General features: G+C 32.8%; 1 protein-coding gene across 1 annotated transcript; it reads right to left on the bottom strand.

The window, feature by feature from the left end:
* Nucleotides 1-7,478: 7,478 nt before the first annotated feature.
* LOC139522475 (protein unc-93 homolog A-like) lies at nucleotides 7,479-10,968 on the bottom strand. The gene is made up of 4 exons (XM_071315975.1): nucleotides 10,733-10,968; nucleotides 9,945-10,080; nucleotides 9,168-9,299; nucleotides 7,479-7,747 (listed from the first exon to the last, which is right to left on the bottom strand). Exons 1-4 carry the CDS (start codon nucleotides 10,946-10,948, stop codon nucleotides 7,530-7,532), a joined length of 702 nt encoding a protein of 233 aa, XP_071172076.1. The 5' UTR covers nucleotides 10,949-10,968; the 3' UTR covers nucleotides 7,479-7,529.
* Nucleotides 10,969-20,508: the final 9,540 nt, after the last annotated feature.

Raw genomic sequence — 20,508 nt, forward strand, 5'->3', positions numbered from 1 at the left:
TATGAATAGATCTTCTCTTGCTATCTTTGTCTTCAAACTGCTCGCTGAATTCGAACTTTTAATTGATCAGCTTACTGCATCGCAAAATTAAATGGGCTACTAGAGTCGAATAACAGCTCCTTTGGTGTTATAAACTTGCAACTCCTACAACTGTGTCAAACGAAATATTTAGGATAAAAAAAATATTATTGAACTTGGAGCGAATGACGTAAAAATTCCGCGAACCTGTACTTTTAATGCCGTCAAAAATAAAACTCAACGGAAATGCATTGTCAACGTGATAAGTAAGGATATATTTACAGTCAGTAACTGTACATAAAAAAAATTAAAGAAACGTTGATACAGTCAATGCAATTTGACTGACCGAATAGCACAGCTTCAGAATAATTATACAAAAATTATACATTCAAGTAGAAACCCTATATAATACCTGATTATGATAAAAACATTTAGGTCAAGATTGATACAAAGAACATTCATGCTTCCAAGGGATATTTGACAAAAATACCGGTTTCGAGGTAAACAAATTTTCTTCGATTAACGGCTCTGGGAATTTGTACCTGGAATTATTGGAAAATACCCATTGTAAGCATGATATATTTGTGTATGAGATTTTCTTGCTTGTAAAATATTTATTTTATATTCATATTACGAGTTAAATGCATTTACATTTAAATGAATATGTTATCATTTGTATAAATAGTTCACTTTCCATTTCTTAATAGCAACATTCTAGCAGGGTCTTGAAGTTGAACATGATGAAAATGGCGGCTTTTAAACATCCGCTCGTAAATTCGATTAAATGTTTATTCAGGATGAGAACATGTGAATATATTATCAAAATGAATTGTGTTGTGTACGGGAGCGTCACGTTCAGCCAGATTTTCAAAAGGTAATAGTCCAGTTAAATATGGCATCCCGCCGGGACACATAATTCTTACACTTAGCTGATTAGTCTTTGCTTTTAATGTTAAATGTCGTGTTGTAGCAGATAATATATCCTATTAGCAACATTGATTGTAACACTAGTTGCGCAGTATGTTCATGGCCTTTCGAATCTCCTGAGAACATCCCCGATTTTTGTGTGGGAGCATGTAGCTCAGTCCTTCTGTAAAATGTTTCGTTACAGATAACCAATATTTTTTCTTCAGTATAACAGCACAATTAATGTATACCTCTGCCGGCCAAATTCATGCATCGGAAAAATACGCTCTGGTCGATTTAGATAAAACCTTGCTGTGATTTACTATATAATCCTTTTACCTTTAATTTTGTTGTGGGTTTTTTTTTTGTGACAAGGGTTTGGAAAATTAAAGCAATCTTTATTTCTTTCTAAAAGGTGTATTCTGTTAAAAAAAAAAAAAAAAAAAAAAACCATCAGACATATTCTACCAATTAAGTTTAACAATGTAGCAGTAAGTATGACTAGATTTAAGAACGTTCGTTTATTTTAATAAAAAGGTTTTCGCACTGAGAACTAAAAATCTATTTTCATTAGATTTATAAACTGATCAAAGATACCAGGCTTATATATTACATGTATATTTCGGACGAGGACAAATTATCCATCTGATGAGCTAAGACTATTTCAACTGATTTTACATAGTTCTTTTGTTGTACCACTGTCCCAGATCAGGGGAACGGTTATGCATTTCATAACCCCCACCTCGTTCTTTGTGCGCTGTCTGTAGCCTGTAGTTCAGGGTTGTCGTTGGTTCATGTCTGTCATATTTGGGTTTGTTGTAAATTAGGCCGTTAGTTTTCTCAATTGAATTATTTCCTATTTGTCATGACGATGCCTTTTATAGCCGACCATACGGCATGGGTTTTCTCATTGTTTAAGGCCATACAGTTGGCTATAATTGCTTACATCCACTTCATTTAAACGTTGGTGGATATATGTCTCATTGGTTATCAAATCACATCTTATTATAAAAACTTTAATAAAAAAAAATTATTGAATTGAAGTATTTATTCCGTCTAAGTTAAATTAGTTTGGGCAACTAAAGTAGCTTTAAACTGTTTTCCTTTGAAATGCAAGTTGAATTCAACTGTTCAGTATACAAAACTTGGCGAAGAATTAACAAATGGTGCAACTTGTTAACCACGTATATAATATATACAAGGTTACAGCAAGAATAAACCTCATAAGATGTAAATGGCAAACCAAATGTTACAATAGACATTACAAAACTTTATAATAACGCAAATACTGACTTGTTGTTTATAAATTATGGTAATTGTGCATGTAATATTTAATTTCAGTTTGTTTAATATAAATATGATTAAGTAACCGAGGTATAATTCATTTAGGATGAATTTACCAATAGCACTAGCAGCGGTTCTTGTGTTGTGTTCATATGGAGGTATGGTTATAGTCACGAAAATTTTACATTTTGTTGTTAAAACGATTGTTTTTTTACTTTTATAAAATTGATAATAATCATGAATTGTGAAAAAAATATTTTATATAACTCGTCTAAACATCAACCCAACAATGTTAAATCTGTAAATTTGCTTTCGCAACTTTTTAGTTCTTCCCTCACCGGGATTCGAACCCATGCTACTGAGATATCATGACATAAAATTGCCTGCACTTTAACCGGCCACACGACCACCTAGGCTTCATATTTACATATATATATATGCCTTTTATATCATGTACTGTAGTACGCCGCTAGATTAAAACTGACGAGGAAAGGTAACACACGGCCAGCGAAAGCTCTTTTTTTAGAGCCCAGGTGGTCGTGTGGTCTAGCGGGACGGCTGCAGTGCAGGCGATTTGGTGTCACGATATCACATTAGCATGGGTTCGAATCCCGGCGAGGGAAGAATCAAAATTTGCGAAAGCAAATTTACAGATCTAACATTGTTGGGTTGATGTTTAGACGAGTTGTATATACATTATGTACACAGCCATTTATCACCATCATTGATGGCGATCCGATAGATACATCTGTTGTAGAGTTGTCACTGCCTCAGACGTACTTATAAATATAATTATATTTTGTGAATGTATATTACATTAATTTGTAGGATCCTTTACTATAGATAATTTAGCTAATCTGTAACAATAACATCTTCATGCCTTTTATATCATGTACTGTAGTACGCCGCTAGATTAAAACTGACGAGGAAAGGTAACACACGGCCAGCAAAATCTCCTTTTTTGAGAGCCCAGGTGGTCGTGTGGTCTAGCGGGACGGCTGCAGTGCAGGCGATTTGGTGTAACGATATCACAGTAGCATGGGTTCGAATCCCGGCGAGAGAAGAACCAAAAATTTGCGAAACGAGGGCACTGGATCGTTACGAGTAACGATACATGTACACAATGAATAAATTATATAAACGCCTAAAATATATATATATATATATACATATGAATAGTGACAAAACTCGGTGCGATTTCGAAACGGTAAGCTGTTAACTAATTAAGTCCTAACAGCAAATATTCAATCAAGTTATTGTTACGTTATTGAAATAATTTTAAATAAGTGAAATTGGTATACTTATCTTTATAGATGCTCAGAGGTTCAGTCTATCCACGGTGGTTAATCAGACGTTGGTACCAAATAAACCAATAATTTGGAATAACGTCGAACATTTGAAAGGATTTGTCATGAAAGGAGGAAATAGATTTATCAGACCACTCTCAAATTTGTCGCGTTTTTATTTCCTTCATACTCACTTTACTTGTACCAGATTAATGACAATGGTGATGAAAGAAAATAATGCTAACATCGCATTTGGACGTTGTATGAGACGAGGCACCGGAGTTATATCAATAGTTCGACGTCTTTCAGCTGACAGTACTATAAGCGTGAGCTTATTCGGCCCAGGCGGACTTCACAGAACTGTTATATCAAGAGTCACACGCTTTGTTGGGTTTGCTATAAATTAGACTGACTTTTCTGACTGCAAAGTAATTTTTTGAAGCATACAGGTTTAATTTTAAATGATAAATATCTAATTTTCGTACGATGCTCTGTTTTGTATTTTCTTTCGTATTACTGTATGGTATTTAGCCATAGTATTATTTTGCAAAAAATAAAAGAACAAAACTAACAAACTCCATGTAAAATTAAAATCGGAAGGTCCCTCGTGAATTGGCGAAATCAACAGCTCAAAAACATGTTTTCCCATAATTGAACCCTTATGTGAATATAACTATGACATTATTTGAATTAATACCGGGGAAAAAAATCAGATAAAGGCACAAATTCACGCCTTGTTTTCTATCTTTTATTCGTTCACTATTCACTTCAATATCAAAACACGGTTGTATTGGTCATTGAAAATTTTATTTTCTAAGTATGTAAGCATAGCACACACCCCTCCCCCTCCCCCAGTATACGATAGATATACTGTATAATTGTTAATTCTTATAAATATCTTAATGTATGCTTAAAAGTTGATAGTGTGGATCTCTTCAATAAATCTCGACATTCTTTTTCTAAATACAGAAAATGTTGGAAAACACGGAATGAATTTAAGTAAGTCAGTCTAAAATTTATTGTTGGAATTTATTCGACTTCTATAATTATTTATTTTTTAATTATTTTAATCTGTTTTGGACTCATCATTTCTGTTCATCTAAGTTATGTAAGTTACGACTTCTCGACGTAGACGCAGTCATGGTCATCGTTATTATACATCACCTTCTTTGCATGATGTATCTATTAATGACTTGCTGCCATTTATACAAAGGCCGTTAGGTATTCATCACATTCGCACGAAACTTTATTCATTAAACTTCATTCTCTGTTCAATTTTTGTTTGGAATCCACTGTTACAAACCCTCATTCAAACCTATACAAAATTACAGCCATAATTTCGGATATTGCAAGTCACAGACTTTTCAAGCCAGTCCGCATTGGCAAAGATGAAAAAGAGAAAAGATCTTTCCTTAATCTTTCCTTTGCCAACAAAGGTATCGATGGCGTCAACTTAGGCAATATCCTTCATCATAAATTAGTTCAATCGAAAATACCTCCTTATTTCAAAGACCAGTCTGTACCAATCATTTCTTATACCTATACCAAACCTATTGCAACTAAAATTTTCAATTACAAACACGTTTTGCAGGATCTCGATATTGACGACTTCAAGTCTAAACCTCCCGATTGCACTTGTGCTAGTTCCCAATTCACATATAATCCCGCTGGCCACGTTATTACCGGTGACCTCAACATTGTTAATAACACTTCTCTACGAAATGTGTTATCGAAAGGTCCGAAATATCGTGAGCCTCAATCCATCAATTGGAAATTCAACTTTAAAATTTTGATGGATTCAGTTGAGGATTATGCCAGGCAATGGGCTAAGCGCGAGAAGGAAGACGTAGACACTCTTTCCTAATGGATTAAGGCAGTGAGGTCGTTGATACAAATCAGAATTAAGAAACTGAATGGGTCTATCAATGCCCATGCTACGTCAATCTTTAAAGACCCAAATGTTGCAAAACACCTATCCTACCTCCATGACAAATATGTTGTTGTCCCCGCAGATAAAGCCCCAAACAACATCGTTTTTGTATGTAAAACTCATTACATTAACTGCTTGATAAACGAATTAGGTATTGACAATTCACTTGGAAACTCAACATATACCCTCACGACACTTGCCAAAGAGGAAATCCTGGATAATCATAGGTCTGTTCTGTGTTCCTTTGGAATTTCAACCAAAGATGAAGAACTGGATCTGCCATCACTGTATTGGATACCTAAACTACATAAGTTTCCTTACAAACAACGGTATATTGCTGGGTCTTCCAAGTGCTCCACGAAACCTCTTTCTAAATTATTAACATCTATTTTATCAGCAATCAAAGACGGGCTTCTAAGTTGTTGTGAAACTGCCTATTCTAGAGGGGGCGTGAATCAGATGTGGATACTTAAAAATTCCAAAGATCTTTTAGAGTACATACAATCTAACTCTCTTTCATCTTGTAACAGTATTAAAACATTTGACTTTTCTACTCTGTACACTAGTATTCCACATTCCAAACTAAAAGACAAATTGAGAGAGTTGGTATTGCTTTGCTTCGTAAAAAAGAATGGCCAACGTAGATACAAGTATCTTGTCTTAGGGAGGGATAAATCCTACTTTGTAAAGGATCACTCTGATTCGAACAAAAAATTCTCTGAAACTGATATTATCAAAATGCTTGATTTCTTGATTGACAACATATTTGTTACGTTCGGAGGACGTGTTTTTCAACAGACTGTCGGCATTCCAATGGGAACAAACTGTGCCCCTCTACTTGCCGACTTGTTTCTTTATTGTTATGAGGCTGACTTCATGCAGGAACTTCTTAGGAAGAAAGATAAGAAGTTAGCACTATCCTTTAACTCTACTTTTCGCTATATAGATGATGTCTTGTCACTAAATAATTCAAAATTTGGTGACTATGTGGAACGCATCTATCCAATCGAGCTAGAGATAAAGGATACTACAGATACAGTTAAGTCGGTCTCATATCTTGACTTACATTTAGAAATTGACAGTGGGGGTCGGTTGAAAACAAAACTTTACGACAAAAGAGATGATTTCAGCTTTCCAATTGTGAACTTTCCATTTCTAAGTAGCAACATTCCATCAGCACCTGCATACGGGGTATATATCTCCCAAGTGATACGATATTCCCGTGCTTGCATTTCCTATCATGATTTTCTTGATAGAGGGTTGCTGCTCACAGGGAAGCTATTAAACCAAGAGTTCCAAATGGTGAAGTTGAAATCGTCCCTTCGTAAATTTTACGGACGCCATCACGAGTTGGTTGACCGTTATGGAATAACCGTATCACAAACGATATCGGATATGTTCCTTACGTCGTAACTACAATCCCCTTCCCTTTCCTGAATGTGACCTACCGAATTAGACTATTTACTGGATTTGTTATCACATAAGCAACACGACGGGTGCCGCATGTGGATCAGGATCTGCTTACCCTTCCGGAGCACCTGAGATCACCCCTAGTTTTTTGGTGGGGTTCGTGTTGTTTATTCTTTAGTTTTCTATGTTGTGTCGTGTGTGCTGTTGTTTGTTTGTCTTTTTCATTTTTAGCCATGGCGTTGTCAGTTTGTTTTAGATTTATGAGTTTGACTGTCCCTTTGGTATCTTTCGTCCCTCTTCTTATTAACATAATCTCCCATTCAGTCTCTGTCATATACTTCTGTCAAAAAATGGCCACACAACTTTCCTGGTGTCGGTACTTATTCGTAGTTCACATTTGCTGTCATTATCTATGTTAACATACTTATGCATATCGCTGTTATATTCAAAAAAAAAGAATTGATATATGTTATGCGTTTTTTTATGTCCTTATTCAAAGAAAATAGACTCTGAAATGTGCACATGCACGCTGTCTCCATATATTCGGAATGCTAATGATGACTTGTCCAACCAAAAATCTTGATTCTTTTTTTATTCAATATAAGTGTAATTATTAATCCGTTTCTCCGATCAAATTTTTGTTTTGCTGTCATATCGGTCCATTGTTTATATAATGGACTTGTACCATGCTAAATTCAATCCAAAACCTTTTTCTTCTTAGTTCTTTCTAAAATCTCAACTATACCATACATGCTCATGCCAATCGTCAAAATTCCAAGACATATGTAAAGCTTGATATATGTTTTAAGAAAGTTGCTCCACGCAAAGGCAATCAGAAAACCAATAGCTTCAAATAATCGATAGTTTGAGAATGCCGGCTCCAAGTTGTCTTTAAACAAAAACCCATATAGCGCTGAAATGATGTTTCAAAAAAACTATATCACACTTATTATACATTACAAATTTTGTTATTTTTACCATATACTTGCCAGTTTGATATATTACAGTTTACACTTAATGATAACAGTTCTTGAAATAACTTACCAAGTCAAATCAGTGTGTTTGTTATATGTATGTCTATTTGTATCCATCTGATGAGTTAAGCCTTTTTTAACTGATTTTTATAGTTCGTTCTTATGTTGTACTGTTTCAACACTGTCCTAGGTTAGAGGCAGATTTGGGATCCCGCTTATATGTTTAACCCCGCTACATTCTGTATGTATTTGCCTTTCCACTAGTCAGAAGCCTGTAATTCCGTGGTTGTCGTTTGTTGATGTGACACGTATTTGTTTTTCGTTCATTTTTGCTACATAAATTTGGCCGTTATTTTTCTCGTTTGAATCGTATTACATTTGTCATTTCGGGGCCTCTTATAGCTGACTATGTGGTATGCTCATTGTTGAAGGCCGTACGGTGACCTAAAGTAGTGAATATCTGTGTCATTTGGCCTTGTCTCATTTGCAATCATACTACATCTTCTTTTTATATTATGTTTCATATTTCTTTGTGAACAAGTAATAGAATTCTACATAGATAAGAAATTGTGCTTTAGATCTTGTTCTCGATAAGTGTGTAGACTCATATTTTAGTTATTGTAGATTCCACATGTCCACTAGGTCCAATCGGGCCACTTATAGGTTTTGTCAAGTTCTCAGCAATGACACTCTCTGTGTTTTTGGAATTTTGGTATTAGATAAGCGATAATTCATGTACAAAAGAAGATGATTACTCTGTCAATATATATAACCTTATCCCGTGAATAAACTTATTTTAGTCATATTGTTGTCTTTTCTGATACCTTGCCTTATGAAGTATTTACGAGGTTTGTAAGCAAAGCAACACGATGGGTGTCACATGTGAAGCAAAATCTGCTTACCCTTCGATAGCCTAAACGATCACTCAAACATTTTGGTGGGGTTCGTGTTGCGCAGTCTTTAGTTTTCTATGTTTTATTTTGTATTCTATTGTTTGTCTGTTGGTCTTTGTTTTAACCATACCGTTGTCAGTTTATTTTCTACATATGAGTTTGAATGTCTCTCTTTTATTTCACCTCTCTTTTAATGAACATAATAATAACATACTTTCATTGTTTCTTGTTATTTAGTTTATTGTTTTGATCAGGTGTCGACAATTTTTTATTTTTTTTTTAATTGTTGGCGTACTATTTAATGTTTATTTTTGCATTGTTTTATTACTTGGATTTTTAGGAGGGGTTTTATTTAGAGGGCCAGATGTATCTTTCTGATTCATTTCAAATCGCATACTGTACTTATATTGTGAGTTGTGATTTAAAAGTTTTAAAATGTCCGGTAATCAGAAATTGATCTACGCACCATTTATTTGAGCCTGTATTACAGCGTCACCTGTCCCCCATAGACCGGCAAATATATATACTATGTATACTGGTTTCTGTTGAGGTTGCCATAGTAACAACGCAGTTTGTGTTCCTCCATGAACAACAAAAGCTAAAAATACAAAAATGGAATGCTAGTAATCAAAACTATTTTCTATAAACCACAATGACCAGTATTATACGGTTAATATGTGCTAATTCCCCAAAATCAATATAAAAAACAGCCGAAGACACATAGCTGTATATATCTTGGCTGCTTAAAATTGTCTTTTATTAAATCTTATTTCAGCGCATATGTCCAATTAATAACAATTAGTATACATCAGTGCTAAAAAGACATGATTCAAATGTCAACCAATAATTTGAACTCAATAATATGTAACAAAATATAACTTAAAAGAAATATGTCGCCCTTGTGAATATCATATTAGTATGCGATAGCAGGTTAAATGAAGTAGAAATCTGGCTTTTGAGTTTGGGATTGACGAATGGGCGTACTTACGTGTAGAGGGTACAAGCTTTGCGTTAACCAATATTTAAGAGGTTCTCCCCTGAATTCACACTTTCTAAAACCTTGTTTCCTTTCAGAACATTCGTGATGGAGGATAAGAAACACGCAATTTGTAATCTTTTTTGAATGGTTCAGATTTTCATAAGGCCTTGTCGAGTTAAATTATTTTATGCTCAGAAGTCAAATGATATTCATCCGGTTATACTTTTGTGAATAATTTCTTTATGACATAGAAATAATACTTACCAAATGCAAACAATGGAATCTGCCCGACATACATCATAAGCCTGCCAAAACTCAATGAACAAACGGCATTCACAATACCATAACAAATCATTACATAACCAACGTTCCTTATACCAATAGTACAGCTTATATAGGACTAAAACGAATAAAACTCTTTAGGCATGATACTTCAATCATAATCAAATATGATTAAATATAAATGACTTTTAGGTTATAATTATTCAGAAGTTCTTTACCTTGAAGAATATAAACATTATGATTCAGTTCAATGGTATAATAGTCTGCTATTTATGAACAGAAATATACTGATAGAGATTTTCTCTTATGCGTGTTTTATCTGTCAATTGTTGGTGAAGTGGGGAGGTTTGATCTCTAAATAAAGCTTAGTTTTCCAATATTACGAGTGTTTCCCATGTCAGGAACCTCAGTGTAGAGTAAAGAGTTATAATTGATGCAAATACTAGACAACATTTTTGCACCCGGTAACATTATTTAGTAATTTCAGTTAATTGTGCCATGCATGGATTGTTCGTTGTTGATTATGTCAAATAACGTATGTACATAATTTATCATAACAACTGATTAAAGTTTTTGATTTATCCCTTTATATTATTAATTATATCACCTTGTTTTTATGTAATGTTCAGTAGTACATAAAGGTAACAGTAGTATACCGCTGTTCAAAAGAAATAAATCGATTGAGAGAGAAAATATCCGGGTTACCAACTAAAACCGAGGAAAACACGTCAACTATAAGAGGAAAACTATTTTTAAAACCTTTAAGTTACCTTTGTGAAATCTCCAGCAATGAATGCCTGCTCAACTCCGCTATACATAGTTAGTATAACTAACAGTTTCTGGTATGGAGACTGCCATAAATGTTTGAACGTTTCTACAATCAAGCTGGGCAATAATTTGCCTTTTGACTTCTCCTCACCACTGTTTATGGGTATGTTTTGAAGGAATAAAACAATTATCAAAATTCCAAACGTAACATTAGCCATGTAAATCAAACATAAAAGGTGCACCTGAAATGAAATCGGAAAATAAGAATAAGTCAAAATATACTCTGATTATCCAGTTTGAAGGAATCATCTTTACAAGTTTTTGTTATTTTTGGTTATGTTATTATGTTCTTACTCTGACTGTTAACAATGTTTCGTTATTTAAATTCTTTACTTCTTTATTTTACCTAATCAATAATAAAGCAACAATTTCTCAATTAAAAAGTAAACAAATATACCAAACTCCGATGAAAATTCCAAAAGGTTTAAATGAAGGCAAAAGTAGTATACCGCTGTACAAAAGTCATACATCGAGTGAGAAAAACAAATGTGGGTTACTAACTAAAACCGAGGGTAACCCATCAACTGTAAGAGGAAAACAACGAAAATGCAACAAACATATAAACGAACTATAAGATAACAACTGCTATTCTCCTGACTTGGTACAGGGCATTTAAAACATACCTTTGAGTCATCTGGTCTGTCCAAATTTGTATTGTTTATTTGTATACCAGGGTCAAAATTTGCTCCACATTTTCTAAGTTCATGTTCCGTCAATGTAAAATTATCTTCAACTTGCTCATTTAACACCTGCGATGAGATAATGTTTCCCCAAATTTCGCCTGTAATATATTGTTGTAGACAATTCACTAATTTTCCTGTATCAACTTTGGTTCTTATATACGATCGAAACTTTAAAATAAAATTAAAACAAACATATAAAAGCACAAAACAACAAACAAAACCCGAAAATAACAAGGAGCTTCTTTCAAAGCATGCATGGGGGGAATACATTGACTTACGGTTACCGAAAATCCTTATGTACCGTTATTCACGTTGTGGCAATTATTCCAATGTACTATATCAAACGAGATAGCTTCAGAAGTAACATGGCAAGAGTATGAATAAAATAAATGATACCAATTCTATTGAACTGGATGAGCATTTTGACAATGAATGTCTTTACAGTGATGCTCAAGTCCGGAATATTTTTTTAAATAAAACAACTTCACAAACGTTGAACAGGTGAGAAAATTAAAAAGGGCATAAAGAAGATTGATTATATAATGAGGGTCGGCTCCATAATTGTCAATGAGGGTCGGTTGAAAACAAAACTTTACCATAAAAGAGATAATTTCAGCTTCCCAACTGTGAACTTATGTAGCAATTTTCCATGCAGCGCTTGAATACTGAGTATATATTTCCTATTTGATACGATATTCCCGGGCGTGTTTTTCTGATTTTGTAATGACATAAGCAACACGACGGTGCCACATGTGGAGCAGGATTTGCTTACCCTTCTAGAGCACATGAGATAATCCCCCAGTTTTGGTTGGATTCGTGTAGCTTAGTCTCTAGTTTTCTATATTGTTTTTGTTTACTATTAGTTGTCCGTTTGTCCTTTGTCTTTTTTAGCCATGGCGTTGTCAGTTTATTTCCAATCTATCAGTTTGAATATCCCTCTGATATCGTTCGCCCCTGTTGATTTTCAATTTCAATTTTTCAAATCGATTGATACATTAATCTTATATTCATGCAACTTACTTGTTTGGTAAACCATAAAGAAAATTCCAAAGAATCTGCTCATAACGTGATGTGCAAATGAATTAGTTAAATTGGCATACCAGATAGCCATCCTGGTTAGGTAGGAACACTTAGCAGACCACAATGGCGCTGCTCCTAGTCCGATAATGACAGATGCTGGAACAATAGAACCCCAAACAGCATGGAAATTAGCTACCATATACAAAAGATAACAGATCATGGAACAAGCAATTGTCCATTTACAACCAAGATGGCTGATCACAAAAGAAGGCAGAAACATGCATGATATGATTAGAGCTCCATAGATGATAGCTAATCCTCCAGTTCCGAGTCCCTCTTCTTTATTTAAAGTACTTTGGAGATTGGTAATGGATTGAAATGGAATGAAAATAAGTAAAAATCCACAACTAATAATAAATACATTTCTAAGTATCTGGAATTTTGTAAATGGAACGTCGTCTTTAATTTTCTCCTTTTTTTCTTCTGACCCTTTCTCTATGTCCATTGTTCTTGCGTTTTTTAAATAAAATTCTGAAAATATAAAAACAATTAAGATGTATATGGCGATGCTAAAACGAAGTATTCGAAATGATTTGTAAACGGTAAAAAATACAAAAAAAATATCTTTAGCCACAAAGTTGTTTTACTTCCATAAAAAATTAGATTTGACCATCGTTTAAGCCGTATTACTACCACTTCATTTTAACTCTGTTTAGAGTTTCCTCATTCTTCACATATCCTCGTATTGATAACTGGGTGTAGCTAATTTAATTTAATATCATTTCGTGAATAATCTATCGGACCAACAGAGGTGGTTGACCCAATCAATTGTTCTAGCTACTTCACGTCACAGACGAAAACAAATATTTATGCCTGCTTTCAACAAAATTCCGAAGTTAGATTTAAACCTAATATTTTTGTCCTTTACAGCAAAATAAAGTTGAAATTAACTGGAAATGATTTTGAAGAAGAAGTCTCGTTGTCTCTGATTAAGGTGGTATCGGAGTCTAAAGTAAAAATGTTAGAATTCATTTATACTTTGCCAAATAAATGCAACAGTAGTATACCGCTGTTCAAAACTCGTAGAAACGTAGAATATATTGCTATATGTTAAATATATAATAAAAATGATAGGTCATCGCGCATTTTCTCAAACTACAGGTGATTACAAACTGACAAATTTTGTATGGATTATACAGGATTAAACATAATTAGGGATTAGAAGCTAAACTTATGAATGTTAAAGAAAATACGAAAAGAAAAGATAGGGTCACCGTACGTTTTTTCCGGCTAAAATACCAAATAAGAAAAATCCATGTAGATTTCTTCAGAAAATGCCCGGTTTCGGTGTTACTTTCCCTTAAAATGCCAATTTAAACACATCAGAAATCAACCAAAAATCATCTGCACTTTTAAAAATCTTCATATGTATATTATTATCTTATAATTTGTTCTTTTAAATGTATTAGGTATTTGCAGTCCGGCATCAAATTTTTCAAATTATACTAGTCAACAAAAGAAACGATACAAGACTTTTTTTCAAATTTTAGATAAAGTTTTCCGTTTATAGGACCAATATAGATGGTAGTAATACTTAATCATTATGGAAATATAAATCCGTTCAAAAAAAATATTTTTTTGCTTTCATGATGTTTTTGACGATTTTTTTTGTTTTTCACAAAATTAACATAAAACGACAATTTGAAAAAACAGAAGTTTCAACTAATGATGCCAACCTCTCATTTAAAGGTAGAGACAATGTTTGCCATCAATTTGTTTTTAAAAATCATACAGTTTCTTCGTTTATTTGTTTACCAAAGTTCGAGAAATCGTTAAAATGTATACATTATCAACTGATTTACCATAGACAGTATGTGTAAAGTGATATTCAAAAAGCAGCCACAATCTTAAAAGTAATCCGAAATGTTTCAAATTTACTGTGTGTTGTTTTCATATCGAAAGCATTGATTTGAGACAAAAATTAAAAAAAAAATTTTGCATTTTTTGAAATTTCAAAAAAACACTAATTTCCCAAAAATTTGAAAAAAAAAAATTTTCAACCCATTAGTTACAACATGAAACACAACTTGATTAGCATATTGAATATTTTTAAACAAAGTTGAAATTTTATTTAGCACTTAGAAAATTACGTGTCGATTTTTTATTCAACTTTCCGCAAAACTTATTTGCACCCTATAGTCGTTTACAGGGAATTTAGATACTTTCCGACAAGTTTTGATTTTCATTATCACATGTGCATACATTGCAAATGAAAGCTTTTTAAAATAGTGTATTTCATTTTGTTTTATATTTAATACTTTTTGATAAATTTTATTTCAAAGTCGTGTATCGTTTCTTTTGTTGACTAGTATAGATTAATAATCTATACCTTAGGTTCTCTGGGTTTTTTTATAATCCAAGATGTGAAAAACACCCATGCCACCATAAGCTGTGTTATTTTTATATTTCTTACCTTTTTTTAGTTTATTCTTTCAAATCATGTGAGTGATTCGATATGAAACTATCTATTACGAATCCTAAAACACATGATGTTCGCTCGTCGAGTTATATGTGTTGCTAATTAAATATATTAAATGAATGCTGTTTTTCTTTTTATATTTATACGAATTGAAGGGAAGTGACCATCAATTATTAAACGACATACAGCTGTAAGAGGAATATATGAAGATGACGATTTTTGATAGATAGCTCGTAAATAATTTAACACATTTCCATCATTATTGTACATGTAAATTATCGGATCTTAATTCATTTATTTTTTTTTCCTGTATAGTATTCATGTCCATTATTAATATTTAAGATATATTGACAACTGGGTTTTTTCCATATCAAATATAGTGCTGATTAATAAAATAGTCGGGGCCCAATACTCTTGATTTTCATTCATTCAGAATAGATTATTTTACATGATTCTGAAGTAGTATGTCTAATTCTAATTTACATCAATTTAGTCGTTATCTAGTGTGCTATCTTTGATTGGAGACCAACGGTTTTTTTTAACTAAAACTAAAGTCAATTGTTTCAGTTGATACTCAACAGATTTTGTAAATAAAATATCACACCGGGAAATTAATCAAAAATATTTTTTTGATCTGAACAAACGATTGAGGATGGTTATAAATTTCGGTTAAATGTAAATTACTCATTTACACTGTATCTCCCTCATGCAAAGCTCTGATTCCTTGCCCATTTTTGTTTATAGCTCTGCATATTTGTAATAAACTTTGGATTTTCAAATATTTTAACCCCGAGCATCACTGGAAAGACATTCATTGTCAAAATTCTCATCTGGTGCAAAAGAGTTGGTACTGTGTATGTTATTACACGATTTTATGTCTCCATTCGACTGTGTATGTTATTACACGATTTTATGTCTCCATTCGACTGTGTATGTTATTACACGATTTTATGTCTCCATTCGATTGTTTATGTTATTACACGATTTTATGTCTCCATTTGACTGTGTATATTATTACACGATTTTATGTCTCCATTCGACTGTGTATGTTATTACACGATTTTATGTCTCCATTCGACTGTGTATGTTATAACACGATTTTATGTCTCCATTCGACTGTGTATGTTATTACACGATTTTATTTCTCCATTCGACTGTGTATGTTATTACACGATTTTATGTCTCCATTCGACTGTTTATGTTATTACACGATTTTATGTCTCCATTCGACTGTGTATGTTATTATACGATTTTATGTCTCCATTCGACTGTGTATGTTATTACACGATTTTATGTCTCCATTCGACTGTGTATGTTTTATTTGTTATTTCAAACCTCCAGGTTGAGCATGGATGATGAAACAAACATAAGTGTAAGTATTTCTTACTATGAATTAATTATTCCACTGCTTCTGCTGTTTCTTTTTGTTTTCGATAACCCTGAATTAAGTCCTGTGTCAAATTTTGAATTATACTTGGAAAAGAATCATTTTACGAGACAATAACTGCGCCCTTTAAACTTAGAATAGTCTAATTCCTTGTAGTACTTATGTCACTGAATTGTACTCCAGATATGTATCTTTTAGGTAATAAAGATACCTACGACTATCTTCTGTATTGTTTCTTTTCTAATGAGTTAGCATTATGATGTGAAAAATGATGATAGTGCTTTTAGTGTCATACAAAAATAATTAATCTTGTTATACAACATTAATTATTATCTATAAACTGTTCTTATGACAAACCATACTGTGTTAAAATAACAATAGTTTTGAAAGACTGTTATAAATTGATATTATAGAAAAAAAATGTACTAAATAAAACAACAAACTGAAGAGTTTGTGTGCTTTTCCTCGAGATATATGCCATTAAAAATTTGACACATGAGCGAATATCCTAAAGCTTGCGTATCTGGATGACCAGTTCAGTTTTATCTATCAACTATGCTATTTCAATAGATTAAATTTTGAATGAAAAATAAGATTTCCTGGCTATATCAAGGACGCCTGTGACATGACTTCAGTCTGGGTTTTATTCAGATATGTGTACGTATGACAATTGTGTGGATTAGCTCTTATTTATTACCTTTATATCACTTCCAATTCCATACATTGGTTGTAGTTTACATATGCCATCCCCTTACTTCTAATCTTACAGTTACTGTTTAAGATAGTGATATTGATACATGGGAATGCATTGCGGCTGTGCTAAGTCAGGAGCCTCTAGTCTTTGTTAGTTTGTTAATTTTTTTATCTATTTTTTTTAGTTTAGTTTGACGTTCATTTGCATTGAACAAGTACACTTTTTTGTTTTGGGAACAACGAAAGCCCGCCTCCGCTAGCGGGATTTTCACGATATGTTGAAGACCCATTGGTGGGCTCCTGTTGTTTTCTGGTCTTTGGTCGGTTTGTTGCTACTTTGACACATGCCCAATCTCATTCTATTATTATTTAATAAATAAACAACTTATGAAAGTATCTTAATCAGAGAAGACCCAAGCGTCTTTGGACGTGAAATTGTTGTGCTTGGTACTTATATGTGGACGATATATATATTTAAGCTTTCGATAGGTTTTGATGAATTCGTGAAAATATGTATAGATATATAATAAGCTGATAGGGATCTCAGTTTTAATGATATCTGCAACTAAAACACTTTTACGAGATCATGAAAGTGTTATAATAAAAATGGGCCATTCAAATTAATTTCTGACAGGTTGGGACGGATTGGGAGAATTTTTTTTATAGGTATCAGAAAAAACATTATGAAAAACTACCTATCAGATCTTAAAATTAAGACCTATCAGATTAACAGTTTCTGTTCATATTGGGTGGATGGGCTATCATGGGGAAAAATGACCTATCAGACTTTTTTACTGCAATGGTTGTTCCCATCAGAACTTTGTATCAATATCAATTCACTGTATTGTGGACAAAATTCCATTCAATAAATATGATACCAGACAATGTATGATACGAAACTGTCTAGATACCAAAGCAGCACCCCTAAGATATGACATAGGCATTTTTGTAACCCCTAAGATGTAATTATTTTTATCTTGCAAACTATTTACTGCTGCAAGACCCTTAGAAGTCTTTTGCGTATAATTGTATGTGTCAGATGAAGAAAAGAAAAAATTACACCCCCTTTAAAGATGTATTCATTTCACACCTCTCAGAAAGGACTATCCATCCCCCTTTATTAGACATTAACTGGAGATGTGACTTGTTTACCCTTATTTGACTAAGCTGTAATAAAACATACCATGATATAACTATCAAATACCCTGTTTTTCGTCAAGTATAGACATATAGATCTCTGCATGGAATTTATTTTATGGGTAATCATACCACATCTAGGTATTTTTATAAGTAACAGAAATTTGTTTTCTTTTGAACATTTTCAAATAAAGTTTCAATGGAAACAGTATTGTGATATGACACAATTCGTCTCTAAATATATGAAATTAATTATATAAAAACATAATTGTGCGTATGACGTAAAAAGTAAAATAAACAAAATACCGAACTGCAAGAGAAATTCAAAACAGAAAGTTCTTTATTAAATGGCAAAACCAAAAGCTCAAACACATCTTACAAATAGAAAAGAACTTTCGAATTCCTGACTTGTTACAAGCATTTCCGTGTGTAGCCTAACCTCTCACCTTTTGTGAGAGTTGCATCGAATTCTTTTATATTTACAACAATGTATGTGTAAAACAAACAGACATAATAGGTAATTAAGTGTAATATTCTAGAAGTCATTTAACACAATGTAAATATAACTATTAATAAATTATGTAATAAAACTTAATCACATCAGGTTATAAAGCCTTTAAACAAAATTGACTTTAGGCAGATTAAGTTGTTCTGGGTGTTAATGACGGTTGTTTTTTTCTCTCATTATTTATGGTTGATAATTGCTATTCAAGGAGTGCGGTAAATGTATTTTACGTCGTTCTTAATCTTTCCTGTTGTATTTTTTTCATCAGATCATTTTTCAAATTACAATTAAAATATTTTCTTTTTGAGTGAAGACCTCAAATACATGGATATACATCGTAAAATAGAGGACGTGTGTGGGTTTATGTTTACGTGCAACGTGACATTGTATTGTATTGTATAAGTAGATAGCAGTCAAGTTAATTGATAGAGCTAAACATTTTAACATTCTTTAATAAAGTTGACAAGCAACTTTGTTCGGACCTTGCAATGGCAAATTAAAAACAGCAATAACATTTCAAAAGGATATTTTTGACAATATCTAAATTGGCTGCAGCTGCGCCTCTTGATGTATGAATTTTCCACAAAAACTATAATATAACTTATAATAATATACCTCTTTCTAATCAGAAGTAAAGAAAATAAATTCCAACGAAACTATATATGTGAGCGGGATTACCTTATTGAACGGACAGACATACAGAAAGACAATCAGCATTTCAATAATTTATTTATTTAATTTTTTGGGAGGGGGTTGAGTGTTCCTAGTAAAGATCATATCTAGAGAAGGGATTGGGGTCACTGGTCATTAAATTCAATTAAATATTGTTTATCGAAGATAGACCTTAAGAATGAACATCAGTTTGGAAATCGCGAAATCGCCTTACTTCCTTTGTTCGTCTAAAACTTGTGAGCATCAATGACAAAAAAATACTTGTCATTGATTCGATATAAGGAACTATTGGATTTCATTGAATCAATTAGAATAAACAAAAAAAAATAGATCAGTTTAGGGGATATGATCATTTATCTTTCCTCCTATACATTTCTAAGAATGTGATTGGTTAAAATCGTCCGCGTGAAGACCGTGTATATTTGATATTAGGTTAAAAGGGAGGCTGGGTTTATTTCATACACGGTTAGTAGTGGGGTTACGTCCCTTTATATTCAATATTAGGTAGTAAGGAGGTCTCACCTCATATGGAATTTACTGACCCCATATACACCGTATTAGCAATAGGTCAATAGCACACTATGTAACTAATAATATTGAGTTACTTGACAATCTTTTCAAGATTAAAAAGTTATGAAAATTTGATATCTGATTTCGGACAAACTGCTTGCATCTTAATAAATATGAATATACACAAGTTTGCGCATAATACGCCCGTCTAATGGGAAATGAATGTGTTGCCGTAATAAAATGCATCTTATTAGAAGTTAGTAAAATGTCTCTGAAGAATAAACATGTATGAAGATATCATGGAAGAACATGTCATATAATAAAACTAATATAATCCAATAAAAGACGGTCCCATCTGATAGATTTATTAAGCTTATTTTGGTTCATTTATCCATATTACAATTAAAAAAAAAGCACCACAACATAGCTGCGTTATTGTATAGAATTTCCATGAATAGAGTCCTTTATCTCTGATATGACATCAAAAATAAGTTTTTTGTTTTTTTTGTCAATCCTAATAGTGTGCTTTTCATAAAAATCGGTAAGAACAAAATTGAGTCATCTAACGAAGTGTTTTAAACGAATGGACCCAAGACGGAAGTCTACGGTCTACCTTTTATACGTCTAAAACG

This window comes from Mytilus edulis, chromosome 5 (genome assembly GCF_963676685.1).
Source record: "Mytilus edulis chromosome 5, xbMytEdul2.2, whole genome shotgun sequence".
NCBI classification, from domain to species: Eukaryota; Metazoa; Mollusca; class Bivalvia; order Mytilida; family Mytilidae; genus Mytilus; species Mytilus edulis.

Bases quoted from the DNA above. Each gene is read 5' to 3' on its own strand.
- LOC139522475 (XM_071315975.1), bottom strand. From the start codon at position 10,948: ATGGCTAATGTTACGTTTGGAATTTTGATAATTGTTTTATTCCTTCAA. The intron at 10,081-10,732 runs GTAACTTAAAGG...TATTCGTTTTAG, and splicing joins TTGCTGGAGATTTCACAAAG to TCCTATATAAGCTGTACTAT. The intron at 9,300-9,944 runs GTAAGTATTATT...TTGTATTTTTAG, and splicing joins GATTCCATTGTTTGCATTTG to CTTTTGTTGTTCATGGAGGA.